General features: G+C 50.2%; 1 protein-coding gene across 3 annotated transcripts in view; it reads right to left on the reverse strand.

Moving 5' to 3' along the window:
- Nucleotides 1–4,779: 4,779 nt before the first annotated feature.
- NCAPG2 (non-SMC condensin II complex subunit G2) overlaps nt 4,780–26,828 on the reverse strand; it is a 64,438-nt gene continuing 42,389 nt past the window's right edge. For 2 of the 3 annotated variants that reach the window (XM_047694546.1, XM_047694545.1), the window contains 11 exons: nt 25,817–25,970; nt 25,326–25,499; nt 24,064–24,180; nt 23,836–23,976; nt 23,306–23,405; nt 17,789–17,976; nt 16,175–16,318; nt 12,868–12,968; nt 11,942–12,042; nt 10,737–10,836; nt 4,780–5,168 (listed from right to left, as the gene is read on the reverse strand). In XM_047694546.1, the coding sequence (XP_047550502.1) occupies nt 5,117–5,168; nt 10,737–10,836; nt 11,942–12,042; nt 12,868–12,968; nt 16,175–16,318; nt 17,789–17,976; nt 23,306–23,405; nt 23,836–23,976; nt 24,064–24,180; nt 25,326–25,499; nt 25,817–25,970 (1,372 nt within the window). In that variant the 3' untranslated portion in view covers nt 4,780–5,116. Of the gene's footprint in view, nt 5,169–10,736; nt 10,837–11,941; nt 12,043–12,867; nt 12,972–16,174; nt 16,319–17,788; nt 17,977–23,305; nt 23,406–23,835; nt 23,977–24,063; nt 24,181–25,325; nt 25,500–25,816; nt 25,971–26,828 lie in introns of all 3 variants that reach the window. The other variant, XM_047694544.1, reaches the window with a different exon arrangement.

Genomic DNA, 26,828 nt, shown 5'->3' on the forward strand with positions numbered 1-26,828 from the left:
GCCTCTCCCCCAGGCCCAGGGCATCACCAGACTCTCCGAGCCTAGAGCTTTGAGCTCGCGTTCCGAACTTTTCCTCCTCCTTCCCAGAACCGTGGCTGTCACCGGTCCTGGACCGGGGACCGCAGGGCATTGGTGGTGGGCTGACGCACACCCTTGACAAGCCAGGATGTGGCTCTGGCCTGCCCCCGTGGGGCCCCCCAACACACCCCGTGCCATTCCCCTGGGACTGAGCGTCGCCCCGTGGTGTTAGCCTCAGTGGCGGGAGCTACGGGGTACCCCCGGCCGTGGAATGAGGAGGTGCCGACGTGAGGGAGCGCAGAGCGGGTCTGAGCGCCCCTGCGGGGTGTTCACACCAGCGCCACGGATGCGCCACGTGGCACACTGGTAAGACTGACACCACCACCCGCGAAGCATGAACCACAGGGACACGCGCGAACATGGGAGGCGCCCGACAGACGAGCATTTCATGAAGCTGGAGAGCCGGCCACACCCCCAGGGCGACGGCGATCGGAGCAGAGGCTGCTTCTCGGGGGTGAGAGCAGGAGGGAGCGCTCTGGGGTGATGGGAATGTCCTCGTCTCGACTGGCGCACGGGTTATGTGCTTGAATATACTTTTTACAACTCATCAAACCGTAAATTTACGACAGGTGAGGTTTACGGGTAAGTTTTCAGTTTTTTAAAAAGTAATGGCAATTTCTCCAGAAGGCCCGAGATCTGTACTCGGGTCAAAGGTTTGAATGACGCCAGGTGGTGGCCCTCATCACACGACTTTCGCCCCAGCACGGCCTGCGTGGGAAGGCAGAAGCATCTTGGAATCTCGGAGAACGTCCTCGTGACCACAGCAAACACGCGAGAGGACGCCAGGCCTGGGTTTGAACTCAGCAACCCCCGCTCACACGACAGCTAGCACACAGCACGTGGCCAGCCAAGGAAGCAGGCAAGCGTGACCCCAGCGTGGGAGGGTCCTGTGTGTGCGCGCTAAGCTCTGTGGGCACAGGGGAGCTGGCACAACCCCACCACTAAGAACCGTCCTCGAGGACTCTCCAGGTCAATAGGTGCACGATCTTACCATTTTCTGGATACACCTAAAACCTGCCAATTTTGCGAAACCCCAATCGAAAGGTTTTCCAACAGCCGGGCAAACTGCTGTGCCATTTGCCTTAAACCAAGCAGCGGGTTTCCGTGCAGACGGGCCCGTGTGCTGCCCCGGAGAACGGTAGCGCGAGCTCCTGCGTTTTGTAGCCCCAGCAGGGACTTGAGTCACTATTTTCCTCTGCAGGAAAAGATCTTGGCTTGCTGTGGGCCCTCAGAAATGAATACGGGGGTTGCCCCAGCGGGAGACCCTCACCAAACTTTCAGGAGAATGTGGAATGGGTGGCAAGACGGGGATGTCATAGAGCCGCAGCCCCTAAAGAATGGCGGTCCCAGGCCTCTTCCCCTCATGTTCCTTTCCTGTCTGTCGTGTGCATTTTACCTTCCTCATTCTGTCACCTGCTACCGGACACAGGTTATGCTATTTAATGACATGAGTGCCCCTGGGCCTGCGGATCACTGACGGCATCTAGGCAGGCCTAGCGGAGGACCAGAAACTCCCTCCAGGAGGTCTGCCCACTGGAAACGGCAGCTCGGGTGCAGGACCGCCTCCCCGTGTTGGCCAGGAGACCCTCCTACCGAACAGAAAAGGCAAGAACACGGAGCACCAGGATGGACATGGGATCCTTTGGGGATAAGTTGCCCAACATCTGAATTTCCTACCCGTGTGTGAGTTTCCTGTGGCTGCTTTGACAAATTTCGACAAACTCTGGGCTTGCAACAACGTAAATACCTTCTCTCACAGTCCCGGAGGCTGGCAGCGCACGGTCTCACTGGCCCACATCGAGGTCTTGTGGGGCCGCGATGCCTCTGAAGCCCTGGTGGGAGGCTCCATGTGCCTTTGCCAGCTCTGGCGGCTGCCTGCCACCCTTGGCTTGTGGCCACATCCCTCCAGTCTCCACCTCTGTGGTCACTGTGCCGTCTGTGCATGGGACAAGTCTGCCCAGGCTCCCCCAACGAGGACCTCCAGGAGGTCAGGGCCCGCTGGGTAAACCAAGATAGCCTCCCCCAACTCAAGACCCTAAACTTCATCACATCTGCAAAATCTACTTTGCCATACAAGGTAACACTGACAGGTTGTGGGATTATAACAAATAATTTGGGGAGCCATTACCCAGACCCCACCACAGGGCCGTTCAGTGAGCATGAATCCACATGCTGTGTTTATCCCAGAAATGCACTTTTATTTTGTAAAACGGTCTACCCTAGAAACTTACCAACAATGGTCTTTCAGCAAGACAGAGGAGATGTACCTGAATGGGAGCTATTACTTCTGAAAACTCTTCTTTTGACAAGGAAAGCCAGACCTACCACTTACTGAGTGTAAGCCCATATGGAGGTGGTCAGCGTGGGCTGCTGTGCGGCTGAATGGGTTTGGTGCACGATCACCAACCTGCAGCCAGACGAGACCAGACCCTGTCTGCCAGATTCAGGACGGGGCCAAACTGGGAACTAGAGGAAACTCCTCACGCTGTGGGAGGAGTCCGAGGAGTGGGAGGGCTGGCTGAGGCTGAGGGGAGAGTTAAGGAGGCTCTTTCTGGCGGCCGTCACACATGGGGTCAGCACGCCCTGGGGTCTCTGATACTCGGTAGGGGCGACCGTGGAGCTGGGGTACAGACTGCCTTAGCTGAGGATGGAAAGGTCACGGTGCGAGAGCCCATTCTACTGTGTGAGCTGGTTTATCAGCCTGACTCACGTCTGCCCTTGGTACACGCGTTCCCCGTCTGTCTGTGTGCGAGGCAGGAGATCAGAGCCCTTGTGAGACTGGTCGCCATGAGCATCTCGAACACACTCAGGCTGCTGATTCACTTTGTTCTGTTCACTGTCACCAGCGGGAGGAGCCGCTTGTGCCATGAGTGACAGAGGCTGAACAGATGTCCCCGAGGGGCACGGGACCCCCTGCTGGATGCTGGTGCCAGGAATCTAGAGAAATGTGGATCAGGAAATTTCCCCTTCCTGGAAAAAAAAACACCAAGAAATGGCTGCCATATAAGACACCTCTGCTGAAATTAACCCTCCGGAAACGTCCTTTATTTTAGAAAAAGTGTGGTTCAGTCACGAGTTAGCTACGAAAGATGTCAGCACATCCATGAGAATGTGGGCCTGAGCGGGATGGCCACGGAGCCGTCAGCAAGCATGTGCTCCTGGACACTTTCTTGAACACATCCTCCATGTCCAGTAGAGTCCAGCATGAGGCTAGAACTCGCAGCCCTGAGATCGAGATCTGAGCTGAGATCAAGATACGTACGCTCGACCGACCGAGCCGCTGGGCGCCGTGCCGTGGACACCTGTGCCGGCGTGCTCAGCCCAGCCCTTCCAGCGCTCTGCTCCAGGAGCACAGGGAATGCGGCCTTCACCCGCTGACACCCAGCACGACCCACTGTCCAGGTCTGGGCCACGCGCACAGTCACCAGCTCCTTTTCAAAGGACAGAGACTGGAGAGTTAGACATCGGTGGTCCTAAGAGTGGCATCACTATATTTGACGTAGAATAATTTCGAAACCAGCGAGGTGCTACAGCTCCGTCTTCCTAGTTGCGCGCTCTCCCGTTCTGAGGGTCACCTCGAGAAACCGTTCTCACCTTAGGAACGGCTGGCAGTGGAAACGTCGTGTCAGGGCAGTTTTTAGAGAACAGTCACCTTTCCTCGTGGATCTGCAGTCAGCGAAGGCCTGACTAGTCTGCCACGACGAGGGACCATAACAAGGGCCCCTGGGCGGTGCAGCCCAGGCCTCACGGAGTGGGAGCGAGCCCCTGCCCCGCCCCGCGGCTGGTTTTCATGCCACCAAGCTAGTCCTGGGTGTCTGATGGGTGAGGGGGGCACATTGACCGTTTGGTCAGGTCCGTTGTTTGCTGCCTCACTCCTGAAGGCTGCTTCGCTCCCGGGCTGTGGTGCGTAGCCTTCCCGCTGTGTGCAAACGGGCGGTACAGGGCTTCTGGTTGGCGGCTGACACGTGGCACTGCCACTTCCGCTCCCTCTTGCTGCCTGGCCTCTGCTGCCAGACACCCCTCAGTGCGTTTAATACTAAAACAAACACCAGCAAGGACAAAAAAAGAAAGATAAATTACATTTGCCAACACGGAATACATGTTAGCAAAGATGTCTAAAAGGTCCCGTCCAAAATTAGCTAAAATAACAACCCCCACCTCCCATTTCGGAGAGAGCTCAGAAACACTTTACCCTAACTGCTCCTGTGGTAAGCAGTCCATTTCTGTGCCTTCTTAGAGAAACAGTGAAATTGGTGTTTCTGTACCGCTTTGCTGGGTCAGAGGTCAGAATGAGCGTGTCCCATCGGTCACAGGCGGCCGCTCTGCCACGACGCAGGGCCTGTAGCTGACAGGGACACACAGACCTGGTCACCTACAGCAGACAGGCTGGGGTCTTGGACGACGCAGCGAGGAAGCCCAGGGCTGGCCCTCCACTGGCACCAGGTCAGCTCTCAGAAAGAAAAGATGAAATCGCAGAGACTCACCTTCCAGCTGAAGGACTCAGTCTGCCACTCATACTTAGGGCCACCAGACCCATCTTGACACCCAGTCAAGCAGCAGCAAGACCGGGAGAGGAGGCCACTACGGGAGCCCGCACGCGGCTCCCCTCCCTGCGCCTGGCACGGCCCCTCCTTCTGCGTTAGCACCTTCCACTCGGCAGAACTCAACCCTTGTCTCTCGAGGGTTAGACTCACACAAACATGTCGTCATCACTTTTATTACTCAGAGTTTAAGCAACATTTTTATACAAATACATACATATATATAAAGTCATTTTTAAAACAACCACGTTTGCTAGAAAAGTGTCTTTTTTTCCTTTGCACCACTGATACCCAGAGTCTTTTACATTAAATATAGTATTTATGCAGGAACCAGGCAAAAGGTTAAGAACCTTTGAGTTTCCTACTTGTAACTCCCCAAATAAACCCCACCCCTATGACACCGGTTATTAACATTAAAAACACTAGGAAAATACACATTCATTTCACTTTCACTGAGTCCTTTTCCTGTTTTCACATGACCGAAGATGCTGGCCTGGTTATGAATTCAGAAGTGCCCCCAGAGTCCTCGAACATGATTCATAGAGAAACCTGAAATGTAAAGAAAGACGATTAAAACAGAAATCAGCGACCAAAACACCCAGATGCCCATTTTCACAAAATAACCCTAGGCCTGTTGTGCAGCTGAACACACACTCGGAACGCTGACGTCATCAGTAACCCCCCCACCGCTGGGCGACCGCACTTGCGCCGGCCAGTCGTCCCGCCCTCACGGCCAGCAGCGGTCCGCGGAGTCCCCAGGGCGCTCCCCACACAAGCAGAACTGCCAGCCAGGCTTCCTACGGGTGCGCTCGTATTAACTCAGAAGGACTCTCATTTGTGAGCATCTGAACCGGGACTCGGACACAGGTCAGACTCATAAACATGATGAGTACATTTCACAATCATGGGCTTCATTTCTCTCCACAAAAACCTAAGATAAATGAAAACTATTTACCCCAAGACACACTGTTACAATGACACTTGCTTCAGTCACTTCCGGACTCACCCGCCTCCCTCAGTCCTCCTCTACGCACCTGTCCCGGGACAGCCTTGCTCCTCCCTGCCCCACGGAGCCAGGTTCGGGCTGAGCCGCTCCAGACGCACCCCCAAAACTTGCGAGGAGTCCTCCCGGGGCCATCCTCACACGAGCATCTACAAGCGCGCGCTCCCTTCCTCTTTCCCAGCCTGCGAGCCCCAGACGCAAACACCAGTCTCCATCCCAGTGACGGCCAGCGAGGGTCAGGCCGCGCCCTACTCTTCATGGAGACTCACGCCACGCGGTCTCTAACAGCCCCGTCTCGCATCAGGACAAACGGGAGTGGAAGTAAACTCTCTACCAGCCTCATTAAAAGAGATGACAGGATGACAAGAATAAGGGGAAGTTCTTCCCAATACATTCTATTCTACTCAGTATCCCCAAACCACGTCCGCCCGTGGCCGGCATCAAGGGAGCCCTGGCACGCTCCGCAGGCTCTCTTCCACACTTCCCTTCCACGCGGTCTTCCGGACCCGGCGCGCACCTAACACTGACCTGCAGCTCGGCCGGACTCGCCAGGTTTTGGGGGCTCAGATTCCACATGTGACAAAGCGGCCACTGCAGGGCCAGGACAGAGCCAGAAAGATCTGGAGATTTTTCTCTTTAATCCTGGAATTCCATAATTTTATCCACAAACTTACTTAGGTGTGATTTCTTTGCAATTAATTCCATCCAGAATTTAGTGAAAGAAACAAAAGAATCTTTAGAATTGCGCATTTCTTCAGTTCTGGAAGTTTTCTCCTCTTGTGTTAGGCGACTGCTTCTCTTGGGCCCATTTCCCATCTGTCTGTACCCGGTGAGCCCTCGTCACACAGGCTCTGAGGTCCTCCCCCAACGTGACCTCTCAGACCACTTGGAACCTGACTCTCAAGACTGACATCTCTCCGGTGCATCACGGACATTTTAATTTAGAGTTTCTCATTCTACATCACCTTTTTGGGGCATAACTGATTTTTCTTTGAAGACACTTATTACTGATTGACTGGCCCACCACTGTTACTCGAGCAATGGCTGTTCTGCTCTAACTGGGACTCCCAGCATGTATGGCTCTTGTGTCTGTGCCCGACAGGCCCCTCAGACAGAGGGGGGGCGGTGAGTGGTGGGAGGCCCAGCAGCGAGCTGGAAGAGACGGTGGCAGGCCTCAGCCCGATTACCTCCCCGGGCCAGGGTTCTTGAGTGTGGCTTGCTTTGAGCCAAGTGAGGTGCTCACCCACCTGAGCTCTCCAAGCCTTTAAATCACAGTCAGAAGCTGAGTCTTCATCCCACTGCCTCCAGCAGGCTGTGTCCATATGCTGAAGACCGTGCGACATGCCCAGAGCACGGGAGGCAGACAAAATCAATTTTCCGGGGAAAACATTAATAAGATAAACAATGCCTGTTTTTATTTACATCTAGTTTTAATTTATCTACACCAAGGGCCACTGGCATTGATGACAGAAGCAAGCTTCCAAATGAGCTATAAAATCATCCGGTCCCAAAATCATTTAAAAAAGACGATCAAAATTTCATGCAGCAGAATAAAATGGTATTATTCGTCCATGCTTGATAACCAAAAAGAGGTGATCCCGTCAGGGAGAAGTCCTTTCCTTCAAGGTCTAATAGCAAGGTTAATGCTGGGGGCTGCACAGGACACCATCGAAGGTGTCTACACGTAGGCATAATTAGTACCAGCAAGTAACTTGCTTAGGATTAGAATCCATTTACTCAGTGGGAAAAATTCATGATATAACCTGAACCATAAGAATTATTTATACTGCTAAAATTCTCACTATGAATTTATTGCTGTTTTCGTACTATTTATGAAAGTAACAAATATAACATACTTGGCATTTCAATGCACCAGGGTGCCGGCAAATGTATGCCGTTCCTCCTGGGAAAACCGCTCCAATCTACAGTGCGCTGGACCAGGGAGGTGGGGAACAGAGTGGTGAGAAGCATTCTTATCTCGCACCCAACAGACCAGCCAACAGAATACTAACACTGCTCGACAGAAAAGTAGTGTATTCGCTAAAAAAACGTTCGCTTCTGAATTAATGCCCCACTGCCTAAATGTTAACTGGATTAAAAGGTTCCCAGAGTCTTAAAGATATTAACTTGCCTTAACGTCTCTACCCCAACGTCAAATCGGTAATATTTTCTAATTTAGTCTTAAATCTCGTCTACTTTCCATTAGGCTGATTTTGTTTTAGATGCTGGTTTTCTACAATGTGTTTCTTGCACGTTTAGGGAGCGTGAGTTTCATGATCCAGTCCTAGGCTCTTAAGATGTTTCCTCCTTAAACGAAAGAACTCTTTGTGCCGTCTGTGTATCAGCTATTAATACCGCACGGAGCCCGACACGGACGGGGCTTGATCCCACAACCCTGATACTGTGACCTGAGCCAAAATCAAGAGTCGAACATTTAACCTACCTTGCCACCAGGGGCCCCTGGTTTTGAACTCCTAAGGCCTTTCTTTCCCTCTCAATATAACTAACGCGATTCAAGTACTCACCTTAAAGCTCTGTGCAAATGGGAATAAAAGAAATTTCTAAGGAGCAAACGTCCCTGTTCCCTTAAAACTTCACATTAGTGCATGCCATTCTCCAGCCCCAAAACTTATCCTTGCAAATGTTCTTTCTAAGAACAAAGAAATCCCGTTAAAATGCTTGGACTTCTGGGGCACCTGGCTGGCTCCGTCCGACTCCTGATGGACGGCAGCTCAGGTCATGGTCTCAGGGTCACGGGATCAAGCCCCACCTTGGGCTCCTGGCTGGGCATGGAGTCTGCTCAGGATTCTCCGTCTACCTCTGCCCCTCCCCCAGCTCACCCTCTCTAAACAAACAAATAAATAAATAAAATATTTAAAAAATGCCTGGACTTTCCGAGATTGTTACAGCTTGTGAAATGCCTTATTACTTGTACAGGTGGTAACTCTGGTGTGCCTGGTGGAGATACGTACACTGCCATGTGCCTTCTGAGCTGCCAACACTCATTTCCTCCAACTCAGAGGATCACCGCCCTCTTCCCCACAAGCATCTAGACATGAACGGGCTCATACAGCCCAAGAGTCCGCCAGGTTTCTCCGTCACACGCACAGCTGCAAAGCCAGCTTCATTAAGGCCGCCTGGTAAACGCTCCACCGTTCCTAGGCTGGGCGGTGTGACCGAGCGCCCTCCCTTTGCTCACAGCCAAGGTCACGCAAACCCCTACCTACTCCAGTGCCCGAGTCGATGCCCTGGTCCGTGGGGGCTTTCCCCTCCCGGTTCTGACCGCTGCAGAGAACGCAGGCTTGGTGGGGCAGGCTCCCACCGGCCCAACCTTCTCCGGGAGCCGCTGATAGTAAAAGCAGCACCTCAGGCCACAGTCCCCACCGAGCCCCCCGGCACGGCTGTCCAGCCAGCAGCTCCCTGACCAGAACAGCACGCAGAAGCTCGCAGAATTGGCGGGGGCGCTCCAGCGGCTCCCCCCGCACCTCCCTTGCCCCCTGGACACCGGATAGTCAGCAATGCCCGTCAGAAGGCCTCAGGACTGCTCTGTCCAAGGAACAGCCTCAGCCCTGGGGCGTGCGTTCTCCCGAGGGGCAGGGCTGTTCCTCGAATCTGCCTGGCGGCTCTCCTGGAGTCCGCTGTAACCCTCACAGGCCGACACTCGTTACCACAGCGCCCAGATGAGAACTTTCTGACACTGTGATTTTCCTGTCCTGGTCACTGTGTGGTTTCTGCCTTCTAAGCGGAATGCCACGCACACCCAGGAAACACCTGCTGAAGGAGGCCGGAACAGTTGTCTTAATATCGATGCAAAGACTTACAAGAAATAGAGAGAGACCCTTTGTAAAAAGAAAAGGGTTAACTCACCCAGAAGACACAGGAACCCTAAATTCAGACGCACCTGATACCAAGGCCACAAAGGATGCAGCCAGACCCTCTTATCAGAAATGCACACACCCAGCAGGCAGGGAACATTAAGAACACAGCTGGACCCAACAGCGCCATCCTCGGGCTGCCTGCAATTGCTAACAGTGCACGAAATGTCTACCATGAGCGGCTGGGTTTCTTCCAGGTATGTGATGGTTCGACACTCAAAACCAGTGTGACCCATCACACCCGCAGACTGGACAAGAAACAGCGTATGATCACATTAGTCGATGCAGGAAAAGCCTTCGACTGAATCCAACATCCATTCATGAAAAAAGTCCCGGCAAACGAGGACTAGAAGGGGACCCCTCCAACTTGACCAAGAACCTCCACAAGATAAAGGCAGCTCATGTCATAGTTAATGGTGAGAAACTAGAGTTTTCCCACTAAGATCAGGAACAAGGCAAGGATGTGAGCACAGCACTGGAAGTCCCAGCTAAAGCAGTGAGAAAAAGAAAGAAAAGGTAAACAGGGACAAAAGAGAACCGTCTTTGTTCATAAATTAGCAACGTGGGGTTTTCAAGGCCTTCTTGCAAAGGAGAAAGTAGCTAAGGAAAGCGGTACTTCCCCAGGCGAAACTGTCACTAGTTCAGAGCTCTGCAACGCTCGGCCTTACGAAGTTCACAAAACAGCAAGAGAAACAGGTTTTGCTCTTGACCTGAGAATCAAACAGCGGACAGCAGAGTCTGCAGGAAGCGGCACAGCCCATGACACGCAAAACCCAACTATGAAGGCGCTCGGTTGGAGCCCGGCAAACGCCCTCCTCAGAGCAGTCCCAGTGGGGGCGACCGGCCGCCAGGAAGCCAGACACGACCGGCGTTTCTTCCGACGTCTGGAGGAACCTCTCCCATCCTTGTTTGCACGCCTGGGGACTAGGCAATTATGTCTTAGAAGTTTGAAGCCTATGGTTTCAAAAACAGCAAACCACTCAAAACAACCTGCCTAGTTTTAAAACCATATAAATAAATTTTTACGCCTTTACTTTTCTGGTGTAGAATTTCCCAGATGACAATCTTGTTTTTGTTTCTGAAGACAAATTAGGGAGTAAATTAAACATATGCTCGAGGCGTTTTCCACCAGAGACGGCTCTGTGCTCACAGCCTGGCTGCGCGCGGCGGCGGTGGGAACGGGCTCTAACGGGCACCTTTGGAGCAGGGAAGCCCAAGCAGAGCACGTCCAGCGCTTACCTCTCTGTGCTGTCCTCGTCCAGGGTGATCTCCATGAACGTCTTCAGTTTTCTGTGAACGCTGGCCGCGACTTCCTTCACTTTGGAGCTCCTCTGTTTGCCTGCGGGGAGTCAGAGTGAAGAAGAGGAAAGATTTCACCACGACAGCGGCACTCAAGCAAGCATACTCTGCTCTCAGCACGGGTTCAAGTTCAGGAAGGCCGATCCTCCTCACCTGCCAGTCGACCTCCCCACTGACCTGTGCTGCCGTAACCGGGCCCTGACCGCGTGGGACAAGATCAAGCAGACGTTTTTGGAAGCACCTCGTGAGCCCTAAGGGACGGCTCTGGACACGGTCCCAGCTGAGTCTGTGTCAGAGACCTGGCCCTCAGCTGTCCCTCCGTCACAGATAACAACAGCCACGTCTCGGCATCATCGCCACGTGGCGCAAGCTGAGGTCCCCGGTAAGTGCCAGGAGCTCATCAGCTCCCAACCTCTCACCCTCACCCCTTGTTCTCCACACCTCCGCTCAGGGGACAATCCCTCAGACAAGTCTTTTCTGATGTCCGACCTAACTCCGGTCACAAAGTATTACCCTAAACCTGCAGACACGCCACGCGTCAGGGCGTACGGAGAAAGCTTGTCTCACTGGGCGCACTCTTGGTCTATAATACGTTACGTCTTAGAAAACAATTTCAGCATTTGTAAAACTGAGTTAAAAACATAGAAACTTGACAGTAATATGCAGGGACATGACTGCATTTTGTACTGAGGTGAGCAGTTTATAGATATCTCCAACTATTTTTCCAGTACTATTTCAACTGGCTGGGATATTCAAAACACGCAAGTATAAGCCTTAAGTAGAAAAGCAGATACATTAAGCATTAACACCAAAAACATACCATCATTAGCAAAAATACATTCAGATTTTTAAGCACAAGTAACACATGACAAATCAATAGAAATTCAGTTCTGAGGCCCAGAGAGGGACACGTAATGGGTCCAGTAGGGGAAGGTGACAGGTGGACAGGACTGGTTTCCAGGCCAGTGCAGGGTCCACGGGGCAGAGGAAGCCCAGCAGACGGCGTGCGCTCAGAGAACGGGACAGAGGCTGCGAGAGCTGGGGGAGCCACAGTGTGGAACTGGGTTCCCAAACATCCCGCAACAGTTCTGCATGAGATTGCACCCAGCAATGTCCCAGACCGTAGAAGAGAAAGTTTAACCAACCTTTGTTAATAACCAAAATAATATGCGTAACAGCTGTGAGACATACAATGCCTTCGATATCATCAGATGTAACACACGCCTTCAGTTCATCTAAAAATGACCTGTAAGAAACAGCAACCGACATCCGGCATTATTCTACAGGGCACATCCTGGGACTTTACAGAAAGACTAAGTAGCCAAGATCACCCACCGCCGTGAATTCTAGCTTTCGGGTAATGGGAAGCAGATTAAGCTCTTCCCACTTTCACTGTAAGCACGCCAAATCACATACTAACGTCAGTGAGGTATCAGCACCAGACGCCGCTGCTACAAGGACGGGGACATTCTGGCAATTGAGAACTACTACTCTGCATACCCACAATGCACACAAAATAGGTTTCATATCACTGAAAGGTAACTCGTGGTTGCCAAATATGATGGTTTTAACGCCTTCATCATCTGTATCTGCTACCGAGGTTCCTCAGGTTGTCAGACAACTGCAAAACCTCTCCCTCTCTACTCTACCAGTCCTCGTGTGCCACAACAAACCCTGGGCTTCGGCCAGTGACAAGGGACGGCACGGCAGCGTGCCCCAAAAAACCACACTGGCAGGTGCTGGGAGTAGACTTCGTGAAAAGTGTCCCACTGCACAGTGACATTTTAAGTGTTTCCCTCTAGCTCGATTTTAGTTATGAGAAGCATAACCAGGGACTTTTCAGATGGATGTATTTGACAGAAAGTCAGAATTTCTCTTTGTAGAAGTATAATGCAAAATTTTAAAATAATGCAACTATTTTTAATTGCTAATGAAAGCAAATTCTGTGAAACATTTTTCTCATGGAAAAAAAAAGCACTTTTGAGAAATTTTGAGAGCTGAACACAGCAAAATCTACCGTAAGCTTCCAGCCACAAGGAGAAGGTCAGGACAGTCAAGAGAACATGGTTACCTGGTCACATCCGGAGACTTCATTATTATTCCTACTAAACACCTTGAAAACGGTGGGAGGTCTGTAAGAACCTCAGGGGGAGGGAGCTCTTCTGTATTAGAGCCCTAAAAAGAAGTTCCAAATCAGTATTTTCTAAATTGAGACTGAGAAAGGGCTAATAACTTGTTTTATACTGCGCGGGTTTTCAACCACAAACTCAAAAGAATAGTTCCTATTAGTTGCTGAAATGTCTACAACGATTATGATTATTATTGAAGACAGAAGTGAAAAGATACACACACTCAACAAACCTTTGTCAGATCGCCTTTACCGCAGTAGCACTTTCCAAAAATGGCGTGTTTTTATGCCCGTCCAACCAGCTGCTCCTGGTCCTCTAGGACTGGGCTTTCTCAATCTCAGCAGGACCAACGTCCCGGACTGAGTAACTCCTTGCCGTGGGCCATCCTCGGCACTGTGGGGTGGCGAGCAGCACCCCTGGCCTCCACCCAGCAGATCCCAGGAGTGCCCCCTCCCCAGCATGGCCAGTGTCCTCTGGAGAGCCACCCACAGTGCAGTAACATTGGTCTGCACTCACGTAAGGGGCTCTGCCTGGATTTACACCCTCATCACTGACCTTACAGTGCTACAGTCAGCCATTCGAGGCAAGTAACTCCACAGGCAAATGGCTCCTTGGAAAATCTAAATTCAGAACCCTGCTCTGGAAGGGGCGGGGCCCGGGGGTGGGGCAGGTTATGCCTTTCTGTCCTGATCCCACCCCATCCCACCTTCATGCACCCACACTGTCTCGCCAACTTCTTGGCCATCAGGGGACTCAACTCAGGTATAACTGCACAGCACTTCCAGACGGCCTTTCCACACGCCTCTGGAGGGTTCATAATACTAATGTGGATATTAAAGTCCAGTCATCATTATGTCTAAAATAGCTCTGTTTCTCATTAAAGTGCTTTACCTCTTGAATGCTGTGAGAGCATTTCTGCTGTAGACAAATGATTATTGACTGGTTAAAATAAAAATGTATCTTGGGGCACCTGGGTGGCTCAGTTAAGTGTCTGACTGTTGGCTTCGGCTCAGGTGCTGATCTCACGGTCGTCGATCCAGCCCCACGTTAGCTCTGAGCTCAGAAGGACACTGCTTCAGATTCTCTCTCTCTCCCTCCTGCTTATTCTCTCTCAAATGAATAAAAAATCTTTTAAAAAATGCATCTTGAGATTTTCAGCATATGCAGCAATGAAAATACAGAGCAGCACGGAGCAGGGAGCGCAGATCAGACGAGTGTTGTCTGAAGGCTCTTCGGATGCACAGGCACATGGTGATTTCTCAGGGAGACTAATGAGCTAAATACACACAGTCAAGTCTGCAGAAAAACCACTAAGTGATCGCGCAGGGACAATATGAAGGCAATGGAGAAGATAAAATGCGACAGTACAAACACCTGATTCATCAAGAAATGGCAGGAGAAGAAAAAATAGGGGGTCTAATAGAAAACAAACATCAAAATGGTCAAATTAAACCCAAACATAGCAACGATTTCATTAAAATCCAATAGGTTAAACACCCCGGGTAAAAGGCAGAGACTCTAAGACTAGACTCTCCCCCACCAAAAAAGACCTGCCCACGTGGTGATTATAAAAAACACTTTGGGGCGCCTGGGTGGCTCAGTGGGTTAAGCCGCTGCCTTCGGCTCAGGTCATGATCTCAGGGTCCTGGGATCGAGTCCCGCATCGGGCTCTCTGCTCAGCAGGGAGCCTGCTTCCTCCTCTCTCTCTCTGCCTGCCTCTCTGTCTACTTGTGATCTCTGTCTGTCAAATAAATAAATAAAAATCTTTAAAAAAAAAAAACCACTTTGAACACTAGGAAAACATGTTGAACGGAAAAGCCATCTCTTGGACGGGTCGGACAGCCAATGCCGCAGAAAGACACAGCAGTCCTGAGTGCACGACCTAACAACGGAAGTCCCACGCACGCAAACCAACGGAGAGACACAGCCCACCACGGTGCTCAGCACTCATTAATGGAACAAGCAGACAAATCAGTAAGGAGACAGAAGAGAGGTCAGCAAACGTGTTCTATAAAGTAGTAAAATAGATCAGCTCTGTGGGCAAAACAGCCTCTGTGAGGTCGACTCACGTCCGCAGCCTCAGAGGGCGTGTGAGCGGTCAGTGCGCCCGAGCCGGACAGAAGGTCCTTCACAGAAACAGACCGTGAGTCCGGTTTGCCGCAGGCCGCTAACTCATCTATTTATAGTTGTTAGCTACAAAGCTCACTGGAGTAAATTCTAGGTCTTATTCTATGTACAATCTAGTTGCTAGTTTCCTAACCCAAGCTTAAGCTTTAAGGAGGGCCCTAAATTCTGTTAGTGTTTTAGGGTTTAGTTGGCTGTGTCTATACTCCTGGTCTTACAGTACAGAATCTATATGACACAATGTCACTGACTGTCAGACTCCATGTTTTCGTCCCAGGAGAACCAATCAGCACCTTTCTATCCTCTGAGTCACTGCTCCGGACTGCATCCTCCCTCCATGTCTCAAGGACCTCACTGCAAAAACAAACAGCTTTCTGTTCAGACCTGACTCACCGCCCTGGTCATGTCCTTCCTTACCCAGGTAGGCTAACTGTAAAAACTGTGCATTGGGGCGCCTGGGTGGCTCAGTGGGTTAAAGCCTCTGCCTTCGGCTCAGGTCATGATACCAGGGTCCTGGGATCGAGCCCCGAATCGGGCTCTCCGCTCAGCAGGGAGCCTGCTCCCCACTGATGCCTCTCTGCCTACTTGTGATCTCTGTCAAATAAATAAATTATTTAAAAAAAAAAACAAAAAACTATGCATGTCCTTTACAGAGTAGGAGTGAATACGCTGTTTAAACTGTATCAGAAGGTCAAATTCCTTATGCTTAGACCCACAAGAGAAACATGAGGCCTGCAGCTCCAGCAAGGCCATCAGACGCCAATAGCCCCAGGTGCACAGCCTGCCCCACCCGCACCCTGTTCCCCGGTGACCTCGGCTGCTTTCACCTCGTCAGAAGAGGAAAAATATCAACTCGTGCAGATATCTATGACGCAAGAAGGAAAAAAAAGTTCACGATGGAAGGACCTGCTGGGCCTTAATCAAAATGGCAACACCCTTAACGAAATTGGCCAGCGGTCAGGACTCGAGTCACAGCCACCTACGAACTCTGAGGGGTAGTGGCTAGAGAAGCAGATACCTACTAAACTTAGGTATACTTCGGAAAACATGACAACGAGCTACTAGTGGAGAAGAATGAGTTGGACAGTCAAAAGCAGACACGGTGGTTTCAGGAGGGACACACTTCACCTTCCGTAGCTGGTGACCGATCTCCACCACAGACGCAGCGATGACAGTGGAGAGCACGCCCCGGTGCACGGGCGTGTCTAGGTGCCAAGACTGAACCGTCATTAGCAGTTCGTGGAGAGAACTCTGGACGGAATACAGAAGCTACAAGAAAACAGTCACTTTTTAGTGGTTATAAAAAGACACGTTACGGGAGACGTATTCTTACTGTCCTCCCCAGGGTTTCAGGAATTCCAGTCTTATCTGCCCTTTATCAATGCCCAATCCTTCCCTTCCCACTGCTGACTCCAATCTCTCAGGCACCACAGCTACAAAAGGACAGACAGGACCGAAGCCCACTGGAATTACTTTCACACAGTCTCGATACTATAAATAAAGAAAAGACGAAGAAATACCACTGATAGTCAAAGACCGAGAGGCCATGTGTTTTCAAAGAATTCACACAGGGGCGCCTGGGTGGCTCAGAGGGTTAAGCCGCTGCCTTCGGCTCAGGTCATGATCCCAGGGTCCTGGGATCGAGCCCCGAGTCTGGCTCTCTGCTCAGCAGGGAGCCTGCTTCCTCCTCTCTCTCTGCCTGCCTCTCTGCCTACTTGTGATCTCTGTCTGTCAAATAAATAAAATCTTTAAAAAGAAAGAAAGAAGGAAAGAAAGAAAGAGAGAAAGAAAGAAGCCACACAGCCAGTGGTAAAAGATTTGGTGAGAAAACAGAAGATTCTGGCACAAACTGAATTATATAAACAGAACACACACTGGAACCAACTCATCAAAAACAGACATTTCAGATGAACTCTGAGATGAACCGGTGAGCTAGGGAAAGCACAGCCAACAGCCCTCGATCACCTTCTATCAACTAAGAACAGGAAAAAAACGAGTCTTCAGTGTTTCATAAGCATCTCCCACTTAAGCATTTTTTAAAGCTTTATTTAAAAAAGAAATAGCTAATTTGCATCCTTTAAACCACTACCTAGAAAAAAAAAGAGCAGCCCCCTCTGATGACAGTGTGATTCTCGCAGCGAAGCCCGTGCGGCCCACGGGTTCTTCGCACACGAACTGGCTGCTCCGGGTCCCGCTTCATAAGAGCTTTTGCCAACGGGGGAACCGCAGCCCCTCCAGCTCTGCGACTCTCACTCCCAGCGAGGGGGACGCTGACATGTGCCAAGAGGGTAGCCTCGGGTGGAAATGATTACTTCCCCTTATCATCTAGAAATAATCAGAACCCACACTCTCAGAAGTGTGCTCCAGTTGGAAGGTCTGCGGCACGACAACTGGGCACCAGCAGCCGGCCGCGTTGGTTACGAGCTCCCGGTCCTGCCGGGCGGAAGGCTCCTGCTGCGGCCGGCTGACCTGGGCTGCTTAGAACCCGCTCCAAGGCTAAGTGTCAAGGGGGGGCTCTCGGCCCTCCCGCCCCAGGTGCAGACAGCGCCACCTCTCCGCCCGCCCATGCTCTGAAGGTCAGCAAGCAAGACGGTCAGCACTTGGTAATTGTCTCCCACAGGGAGGTGCACCTCACCCAAGGGCACAAGCCAGCACGAGTTGAGCCTGTGTGTGAGGTGATGCCGCCCCCAGCGCCCCTGTCTGCGGCACCCACAGCCCGTCCCGGGAAGGCGTGAGTACCCGCAGGCCTTCTTCTGGCTGCTTCCTGAAGCTCCGGGCCATACATTCCAGCAGTTTCTGAAATACTTTCTGGACCATATCAAACAGCGTTGCAACCTCTTCGTCTGAGTCTGGTCTCTGCATCAAGGAACTTCCGGTTACCTCTTTCAGAATGCCCAGAAGTAATGACACGTAAAAGAAGCCCTTCACTAGAAAGGATAGAAAAAAGTTATCCAACCACAAAATTTAGCTGAAATTATTACATTTTTCACACAACACATGTATATTACGGTAACTGGAAAGAAATTGTTACGGGCAAGCCAATTCCAGGTTGATGAGATTAATCTAAATTTTAACACATGTAAGTTTTAAAATAAATAAGATTTAAAAACTTGCTCCTTTTCAATGTAACACAAGGAGCTTTAACAGTAACGGTGTATTTAACTTGGTCACTGAGAACTGGGCTCACTACACACGCCAACAGGGTGGCCCCTTGAATATGCTGATCAGAGAACATGAATCATTTTCTCGTGTGATGGCAACATTAGCACCAGCTCTACTGTCACAAGTCTGAGAAGGATGGCCCCAAAGCTTTCAAAATGTGATTTACAAATGTCACAGGCCAACTCTGCTAAATTTCCAACATTTTATAGTTTGCCACTGTCTTTCTCTTCCAAATCACTCCCTTTATGGGGCTGCATCAATTTGGTGAAGTGTTGGGGCGCCTGAGGGGCTCCGATGGTTAAGCATCTGCCTTCAGCTCAGGTCATGATTTCCAGGTCCTGGGACCCAGCCTCATGTTGGGCTCCTGGCTCGGCAAGGAGTCTGCTTCTCCCTCTGCCTGCCTCTCCCCCTGCTCATGCTCTATGTATCTTTCTGTCTCAAATGAATAAATAAAATCTTTTAAAAAACAGTAATAATAATTTGGTAAAGCATTTTCTACATGTGAGACTAATCCTACAGTTTATTCTAGAGATCTTGAATTTTCATTTCAGTTTTTACCCTATCTGGATTTTAAGTTGAGTTGTAAGATAGGCCTGGGGAGGGTGAGTATGTGCGGGGCACCTGGGTGGCTCAGTCGGGTAGCATCCAACTTTTAATTTAGGCTCAGGTCATGATCTCAGTGTCGTGAGATCAAGTCCCACGTCAGGCTCCATGCTGGGGGTGTGAAGCCTGCTTGGGATTCCCTCTCTGTGCCCCCTCCCTCTCCCCCGCTCAAATAAATACATAACTCTTAAAACAAAACAAAAACAAACCAAAACCCCAGAGCCAGGGGTCTCACCCCCTGGGAAGCTTCTCGAGCATCCTGTTTCTCACTTCTCTCTGGACCTCACGACGCCGGACACTCACTGCCTGGCCTTTCTGAGGTCTGTGTGCGTGAGCACCTCCCCATTTACACCACATGCTCTCCCGGGGCAGGAGTCATGCTGCACGACTCTTTCTTGTCTACATAACAAGTATATGCTACATAAACATACAAACTACATACTACATACATAAACATGTATATAAACTACATAAACTGTGCACCTGTACTTTTAAAACTTGCCATGTGGGAAAGCACGGAAATAATGTTTCTCATTAACAGACTATTATCCAGGTGACAAAGAGGTATGACCTATTTGACTTTACATAGGAATTATGACTTCCCACAGGAAATGGACCTGGGCATAGCCTACAAGGAACCTCCGTTTAGAAAACAAATTAAGGGGGGGCGCCTGGGTGGCTCAGTGGGTTAAGCCGCTGCCTTCGGCTCAGGTCATGATCTCAGGGTCCTGGGATCGAGTCCCGCATCGGGCTCTCTGCTCAGCGGGGAGTCTGCTTCCTCCTCTCTCTCTCTCTCTGCCTGCCTCTCCGTCTACTTGTGATCTCTCTCTGTCAAATAAATAAGTAAAATCTTAAAAAAAAAAAAAAAAAAGAAAACAAATTAAGGGGCGCCTGGGTGGCTCAGTGGGTTAAAGCCTCTGCCTTCAGCTCAGGTCATGATCCCATGGTCCTGGGATTGAGCCCCGCATCGGGCTCTCTGCTCGGCGGGGGGCCTGCTTCCCCCTCTCTCTCTGCCTGCCTCTCTGCCTACCTGTGATCTCTGTCAAATAAATAAATAAAATCTTTTAAAAAAAAAAAAAAAAGAAAACAAATTAATAAGATAAAGTAAGCTCAGCTTGAGACAGAGATAAGAAACTAAGCCCAAACCCAAATTTACCTGCTAGTGTAAGCAGAATCACTGGTCATGTGCCAGCTGCGTTTACCCCTCGAAAGGCCTATGGCACTACCAGAACCAGCAGTTTCTAAAATCACTGCAAACATAATAGAAACTTTGAACAAATGAGTCTCTTTTATTTAAAAGGCACAGGGACACACACTCTCCACACATGCGAGTCACTTCCGTGGAACGGACAGTAAAGAAAGCTGGGCTCTGAGAGCAAGTACGGACAGCTGAGGGGAGGCCGATGTTCTGAAGAGCAAAGGCCCAGCAAACGAGAGAGCTCCCCTTTTTCACCCATCCTCAAGGTCACATGGGGGAATCACACGTTTAAATGGTATCTTTAGGGGCGCCTGGGTGGCTCAGTGGGTTAAGCCGCTGCCTTCGGCTCAGGTCATGATCTCAGGGTCCTGGGATCGAGCCCCGCATCGGGCTCTCTGCTCAGCAGGAAGCCTGCTTCCCCCTCTCTCTCTCTCTCTCTGCCTGCCTCTCTGCCTGCTTGTGATCTCTCTCTGTCAAATAAATAAATAAATAATCTTAAAAAAAAAAAAATAAATGGTATCTTTAATTCTGACAAAAACCAGAAAAGCTATAAAAAGCAAGTCAAAGCTATTTCGTTATATTCAAGCAGTATGTGTCTTATAAGCAAATACGTAGACAGTGGTTAAGTAAAATACAGCGCGTCACTAAAGATGAGTCAGAATTCACAGCTCCACAGAACAGATGACCCTGACCTTGGGCGTTCTTGCTTCTCCAGAGGAAACTTGTCCAAAGCGACTGCTGGGAGTGACGTCCGTCTGCCACTGCAGGCGTCGTCGAAGGAGCAGATGCTCACTACGCGACCCATGACAGCAGACACAGCAGGGCGTCCGAGGACCTCGTCCTCCTCTGGCTCTGGCTCAGCCTGGCATGTGTTCCTCCCTGGAAGTCCCTCTGGCCCAGCTCCCCCAGGCTCTATGCCTGTGGCCCATCCACCTTCCAACTAAGACAAACCCCTAGGCTTAACAGTACACATTCTTTATTTTTTTTTAATTTATTTTTAAAGATTTTATTTATTTATTTGACAGAGATCACAAGTAGGCAGAGAGGCAGACAGAGAGAGGGGGGACGCAGACTCCCCGCCGAACAGAGAGCCCGATGCGGGGCTCGATCCCAGGACCCTGAGATCATGACCCGAGCTGAAGGCAGAGGCCTAACCTGAGCCACCCGGGTGCCCCTGTACTTACACTTTCTTTACTAGAAATGTTAACCCCCCTTTCTACGTGGGCTGATTACTTTCTGGAGGATCACCATCTCCTTAGTGGTCCAGCACACAGCACTATCTTAACCACCTGCCCCAGACTGTCTTTTCCCACAGGCCCTGTTACTTTTTAGTCTCAGATTTTGCAGAATACATGGTCTTTTTTCAAAACATACATACAGCATTATAGCTGAAACCTGCACTTGTGTGAGCTTAGATTTTTATATTTGGGGTGGTTTTTTTTTAAGTAATTTTTAAAAAAAATATTTTATTTATTTATTTGACAGAGATCACAAGCAGGCAGAGAGGCAGGCAGAGAGAGGGGGAAGCAGGCTCCCGGCTGAGCAGAGAGCCCGATTCGGGGCTTGATCCCAGGACCCTGGGATCATGACCTGAGCCGAAGGCAGAGGCTTTAACCCACTGAGGCCCCCAGGTGCCCCTATATTTGGGTTACATGTGGGGACTCGGCTCTACTCACGGAGAACTCCTGTAGCATGAGCACCTCAGCACGGAGAAAGCCATATTATAACATTAGTAACACAAATGTGACTGCGTTTATAATTAGAAAGTTTTATTAGAACTCTTTCAAGTAGAGCAAAAAGCCCTGTGAACAAAAGACTCTGGGTATACCTTGCTAACTTGCTAAGTACAATCCTATTTGTGACAGGATTATAAAGGATGGCCACAGTTGATTCTCCCCTGTGAGCCTCTAATTGTTGGAATATATAAATGCAAAGATCATTTCAGTTTGGTTCAGGTAAAGTCAGCAGCTTAAGGCCTTATTTTTGGAGAACAGATACCTCTGTGTCATGAAACTAGGGACATCAGAGATCTAAAATTCCAGTTAACTCCTTGGAAACGTAAATTTCATAAATACTCAATGTAGAGTCGGTCCTTAGGAGAAAAAATTCCTAAATGATAAATGAAGTTTTAAAAAATACAAGTCATTTTTCCTTGTTTCAATCATTAAACTTAAGTTAAAAATGTTTTCACACCAGAAAGTAAAATTTAACAAAGAAAAACCAGATTCTGAAATAAAGAGTATTTGTTCGAGTCAACGTTCAGTCGTTACTGTGGGTATTTAAAACAACTCCTACACAACCTAACAGATAGCACAGGTTACTTTCAAGAAGCACACACTGGAAAGGCAGAGCAGGGTGGCTGGCCTGAGCCCTGACCTCTGACCCCGCGGGCAGACCCCAGTCGGCCTGTGAGACAACATTCAGTGCCACCAGGGACCGATGGCAAACTGATCTAGGGACTCCCTGACTCTATGTCCAAATCTTCACATTGAATCTACAAATGATAAAGTCATTTTCAATGTCTTCCGGCAGATATATAGGCTTAAAGAAATTTAAATATTGAATTTTCAAGTTTCTAATATAGATCGGGGAAGCAACCAGATGTAGCGTCAGGGTACACAGCGGGAGCAGTTCAGAAACAGTTCTGCACCCAGTGGGTGGTGGGCAGGGGGAGGGGTCACAGGCCAGCAGCACCTGCCATGAGAGGCAGCAGAGAAAGACTGGGTCACTTCCCCACTCCTCACGCTGTCACGGCTGTGAGAATCTGGCCCTGGGGTCCCTGGTCAGGCCACTCCAGGTAATCGCGCAGCCCAGCTCTCCCCAGACCACCTGGAAGGAGGCCGACCTCACGCTCACTCACTAAACACACTTAACACAGTACCCAGTACGCAGCAAGCACAGACCCCACGGTTTTAGTTACTGCAGGTTCCACTGTCACCCTGTCCTCGGGGTAAAAGCAACTTCCCAGCGGTCCTGAGGGAAGTTTAAACGTCCCTCCTTACACTTCCCATGTGGTGAGCAGACAGGCCCAGGGCTGCCACAGCACGAGCCCACCACACGGCAAAGTCACCTGACAACCAGGCAAACCAGTGGGAGAATCCGTGAAAGAAACTGTGGGTTCAGGCGCGTCAGACACCAGAACCACCTGTGAACCGCCCAGCTGCGTCAGGCAGTCCGTGTTACGTATCTGTCACCTGAAAGCAAGAGTCCCAACCGGCAACGTGAGGGAGGGTGAAAGGGACTGGTTTGATCGTGCGTTGCTCTAAACGAGTCCTTTAATAGATGCAGGGTACCTGTTTGCATGACTCGGAGGCTCCACTGTAGAAGCTGTATCTGAAACTTATCATCGCCAAGGCCAACCATCACGACGTCCTTACAGACTGTCAGGTAGGTCTGCAAGAGACACAGACGCACTGGTGTGACTTACCAAGAAACAGAGCCACAAAAGGGGAATAAACCCAGCCTGGTAAAGCTTCTAACATCTGGCTGGACTACTAGCTAGCTCCTACAGCAAGGATTTATAAAGGTGTTTTACAAGGGAATTTTCATAAAGATACATTGGTTCTCATTTTTATTTCCATAAGAAATCTGGAAACCCATTTTATGTCATTCCACAAACATTAATGAAAACCTATTACATGCAAGCTGTAGAACTCCGTGAGAATTACGTGGTGTACATGCTGGGAAAGGACAGACTCTGGACGTTGAATGGACACCACACTGCAGAAGAGCGACACCACGTCCAAAGTCACAGCTTTGAAACAGAGAATGTGGAAGCACACGCTTGGGGAAGAGAAGGTTTCCATGTTGTAGGACTTCTGACCTGGATGATCTGCTGATAAACGACCCTGTGAAGCTTGAGATATTCTTCTTCTTGATCTTGGATAAAAGACAGAACTTTGTTTTCTAACCAAAACCCAGTGTCTTCCAAAATGGACAGGTAAACCTTCCCTTCCGAGCAGAACTGTCCGGCAACAAAAAGACAAATCAGTAACAGGACCGGCTTTGCCAACGGGCTCCGTGCTCGTCGCGCAGCCAGGGCCAGACTCACCTGGTGCTGCAGGTGAATGCTGAGCCGGCAGTGCAGGCTGAAGGCCCGCAGGGCCACCGCTTCGCTGAAGTTGGGAGGCTTCCCGCCCGGCAACTGTAAAATGGATTCCAGATCCGCCTGCAAAGTATGAAAGTCTCTGGCCGTGTTCCAGCTTCTCAGTCACCACCCACGTGTGGCCGCCACACCGTGAGCACAAGCTGCAGCGACCGCTGGAAGGGAACACTGGGACGGTGGAGGGGCTTTAGTGACACCACAAAACCATCCGAGAAATGCAGTTCTCCCCTGCTCTCCCCACAGATGCTCCATTCTATGCTATTCATGTAATTTACTATTTTTAGTTTTTAATTTTAATTTTTATTTTATTTTATTTTTAATTTAAATTCTAGTTAGCTAACATATAGCGTAGTATTTGTTCAGGAGCAGTCCTCCCTTCTAAAGGATAAGATAAAAACTCCCACAGTTACTGCTCAAGGAACTATCAGGATTAAGAACACAAAGCATTTGCCCCTGGAGCAAACTGACCTGCTCCGGCTGGGACTTTCCTACTAGGAAAGTCTGAAGGGGAATGCACCCGCCCATCTTTCCCAGAGCCCACAGGTAGCCCTACCTGGGACAGCAGCACAGCCAGTGCCCCACGTTAGTTAGTCCAGGGGCAAAATCCCAGCACCTCTTATCCAGGCCTGGCCGCCAGGCCTGCCCCACTTCCTCCCCTGGACAGCTGGCACCTCCTTCTCCTCCTTCAGACCTCCCCCTCCCCTTCCCGATCTGACCCAGCTGCGAAGTGCCAGCAGCTCTGGCCCTGGCGTGACCCACCCCAGTGACGGTCACAGAGGCGGTCTCTGAGGGCTGGCCCTGGAGATAGCCAGAGAGCCAGGAAGGAAAAAGGAAATACCAAATTCACAGGAAACACCCTCCAAAGTTTCCTAGAAACGCCTGCCAAGGACTGTGAGGGGAAGCTAGTGTTCCCGTCTCCAGGCGAGAGAAGCGTGGGGAGAAGTCATCCTACAGCCGGGTGTGCTCTGAGGAGGGCTGCCCACGGGCCCAGAAGCCGCAAAGGGTGCCCCTCTCGCCCTGCCAGTGAGTCACCTGCGTTTCCTGTCCTGGTCTGCAAACAGGAAGGGCGTTAGATTGCTCTCAACTCCTTTCCAGCAGGAAAAACTTTATACTCCAAGTATGAGAAACTTAAATCTTACTTTGTCTCTCGCACAAGTGACTCACACAGACTCACTTGCAGGGTGTCCCGTGCTGCTCTACAAAGTTACCTTGGACAGTTCGAGCGCTCTCAGAAGGTGGCTGAGCTTCTTCTGGGGAGCAGAGAGCAGGCACTGCCGATTCTTCGGGTGCGTCAGCAAATACTCTAGGTAAACCAGGGCCAGCTCCGGTTTTACCGGGCGTGTGTCATGGATTTGCACTTTCCGTTTAGATGCTGACTTACTCTGAAAGAACAGAGACATAAACTGACAATTAAAACACATGCTCTGGGCGCCCAGGTGGCTCAGTCGTTGAGCGTCTGCCTTCGGCTCAGGTTGTGATCCCGTTGTCCCAGGGTCGAGCCCTGCATCGAGCTCTCTGCTCAGCGAGGAGCCTGCTTCTCCCTCTGCCCTTCACCCCACTTACTCTCTCTCGGTCTCGCAAATGAATAAATAAAATCTTAAAAAAAAAACAACATCAACATGTTCTCAGGAAAGCATACGATCTCTAACACACACACACCATCATTCAGCAATTTTAAAGAAACGTGGCAGAAATACACCTTGCTCTGGGGCTGTTCTTCTGGCAGCCAGTCACAGATGAGTTCCAGAATGTGTCCCACGTGTCCCCAGGAGCAGAGACAGTCCAGCAAAGTACTATAGCGCTTGTCTGCTTCTCCTTCCTCTTGGTTCCTTAATGTGGAAATCACACCACAACTGAAAATGTCAAATACATAAAATGAGATCTATCATTTCAGTAACAGCTTCCCATTCCTCAAAAAGTTGAAAAAAAAATAAGGAAGCTAAACACTGAGGGTACATAAGGCCCTCTTATCGCAGGAACTCTTGGACACTCTCCACCGCAGGAACACACAGTTTCCCGCAATTACCACACAGGGTAAGTTCCAACACAAAACACTGAGTCTGCCCGCGGCCTGAGAACATGAAGTCACGGCAGCCTGACGCGAGCTCTAAGTTACCAAGGACACGCCAGGTCCGTAAACCCCCTGCTTTTCTGTTCTCTGTCATCTCCATCGGACTCTAGAGCAAAGATGCCTAGCTTTTTGGAAATAATTTTTGCTTAACCTCAAAACATTACTTTTTTTCATAAATGTGAATAAAAACGAGTCTTTTTTACTGAGATAATAACCAACACTCTAGAACAACACCATGCAGTGAAAAATACAACATGAGCACAAAAACAAGCAACTTAGGTCATTTAAAATTTTCTAGTAGTTACCTTTAAAAAAGGAAAGAAAAATAGGTACAATTAATTTCAATATTATGTCTTAACCAACCCGTTGTCCCCACAGTGTTGTCTGCAGGTAGAACAACAGAAAACCACCAGCTCCTCACACCCCTCCCTCCATGCCGGGCTCACACCGGCTCTGCACCCTCCAAGGGCACCCTGCACCCTCAGCACGTCTCAGCCCAGGAGGCCCCGTGCCAGGCACACGCAGGCAGCACGCCTCCGAAGTCCCTTCACGCTGGCCTTGACAAACACCCCACATTTTAAAGGGACAAATTTTAGCTCACATAGGCTCTTCCTCTATTCCTTAGCAACGCCGGCGCCCA

Source organism: Lutra lutra, chromosome 11 (assembly GCF_902655055.1).
Source record: "Lutra lutra chromosome 11, mLutLut1.2, whole genome shotgun sequence".
Taxonomy (NCBI): domain Eukaryota; kingdom Metazoa; phylum Chordata; class Mammalia; order Carnivora; family Mustelidae; genus Lutra; species Lutra lutra.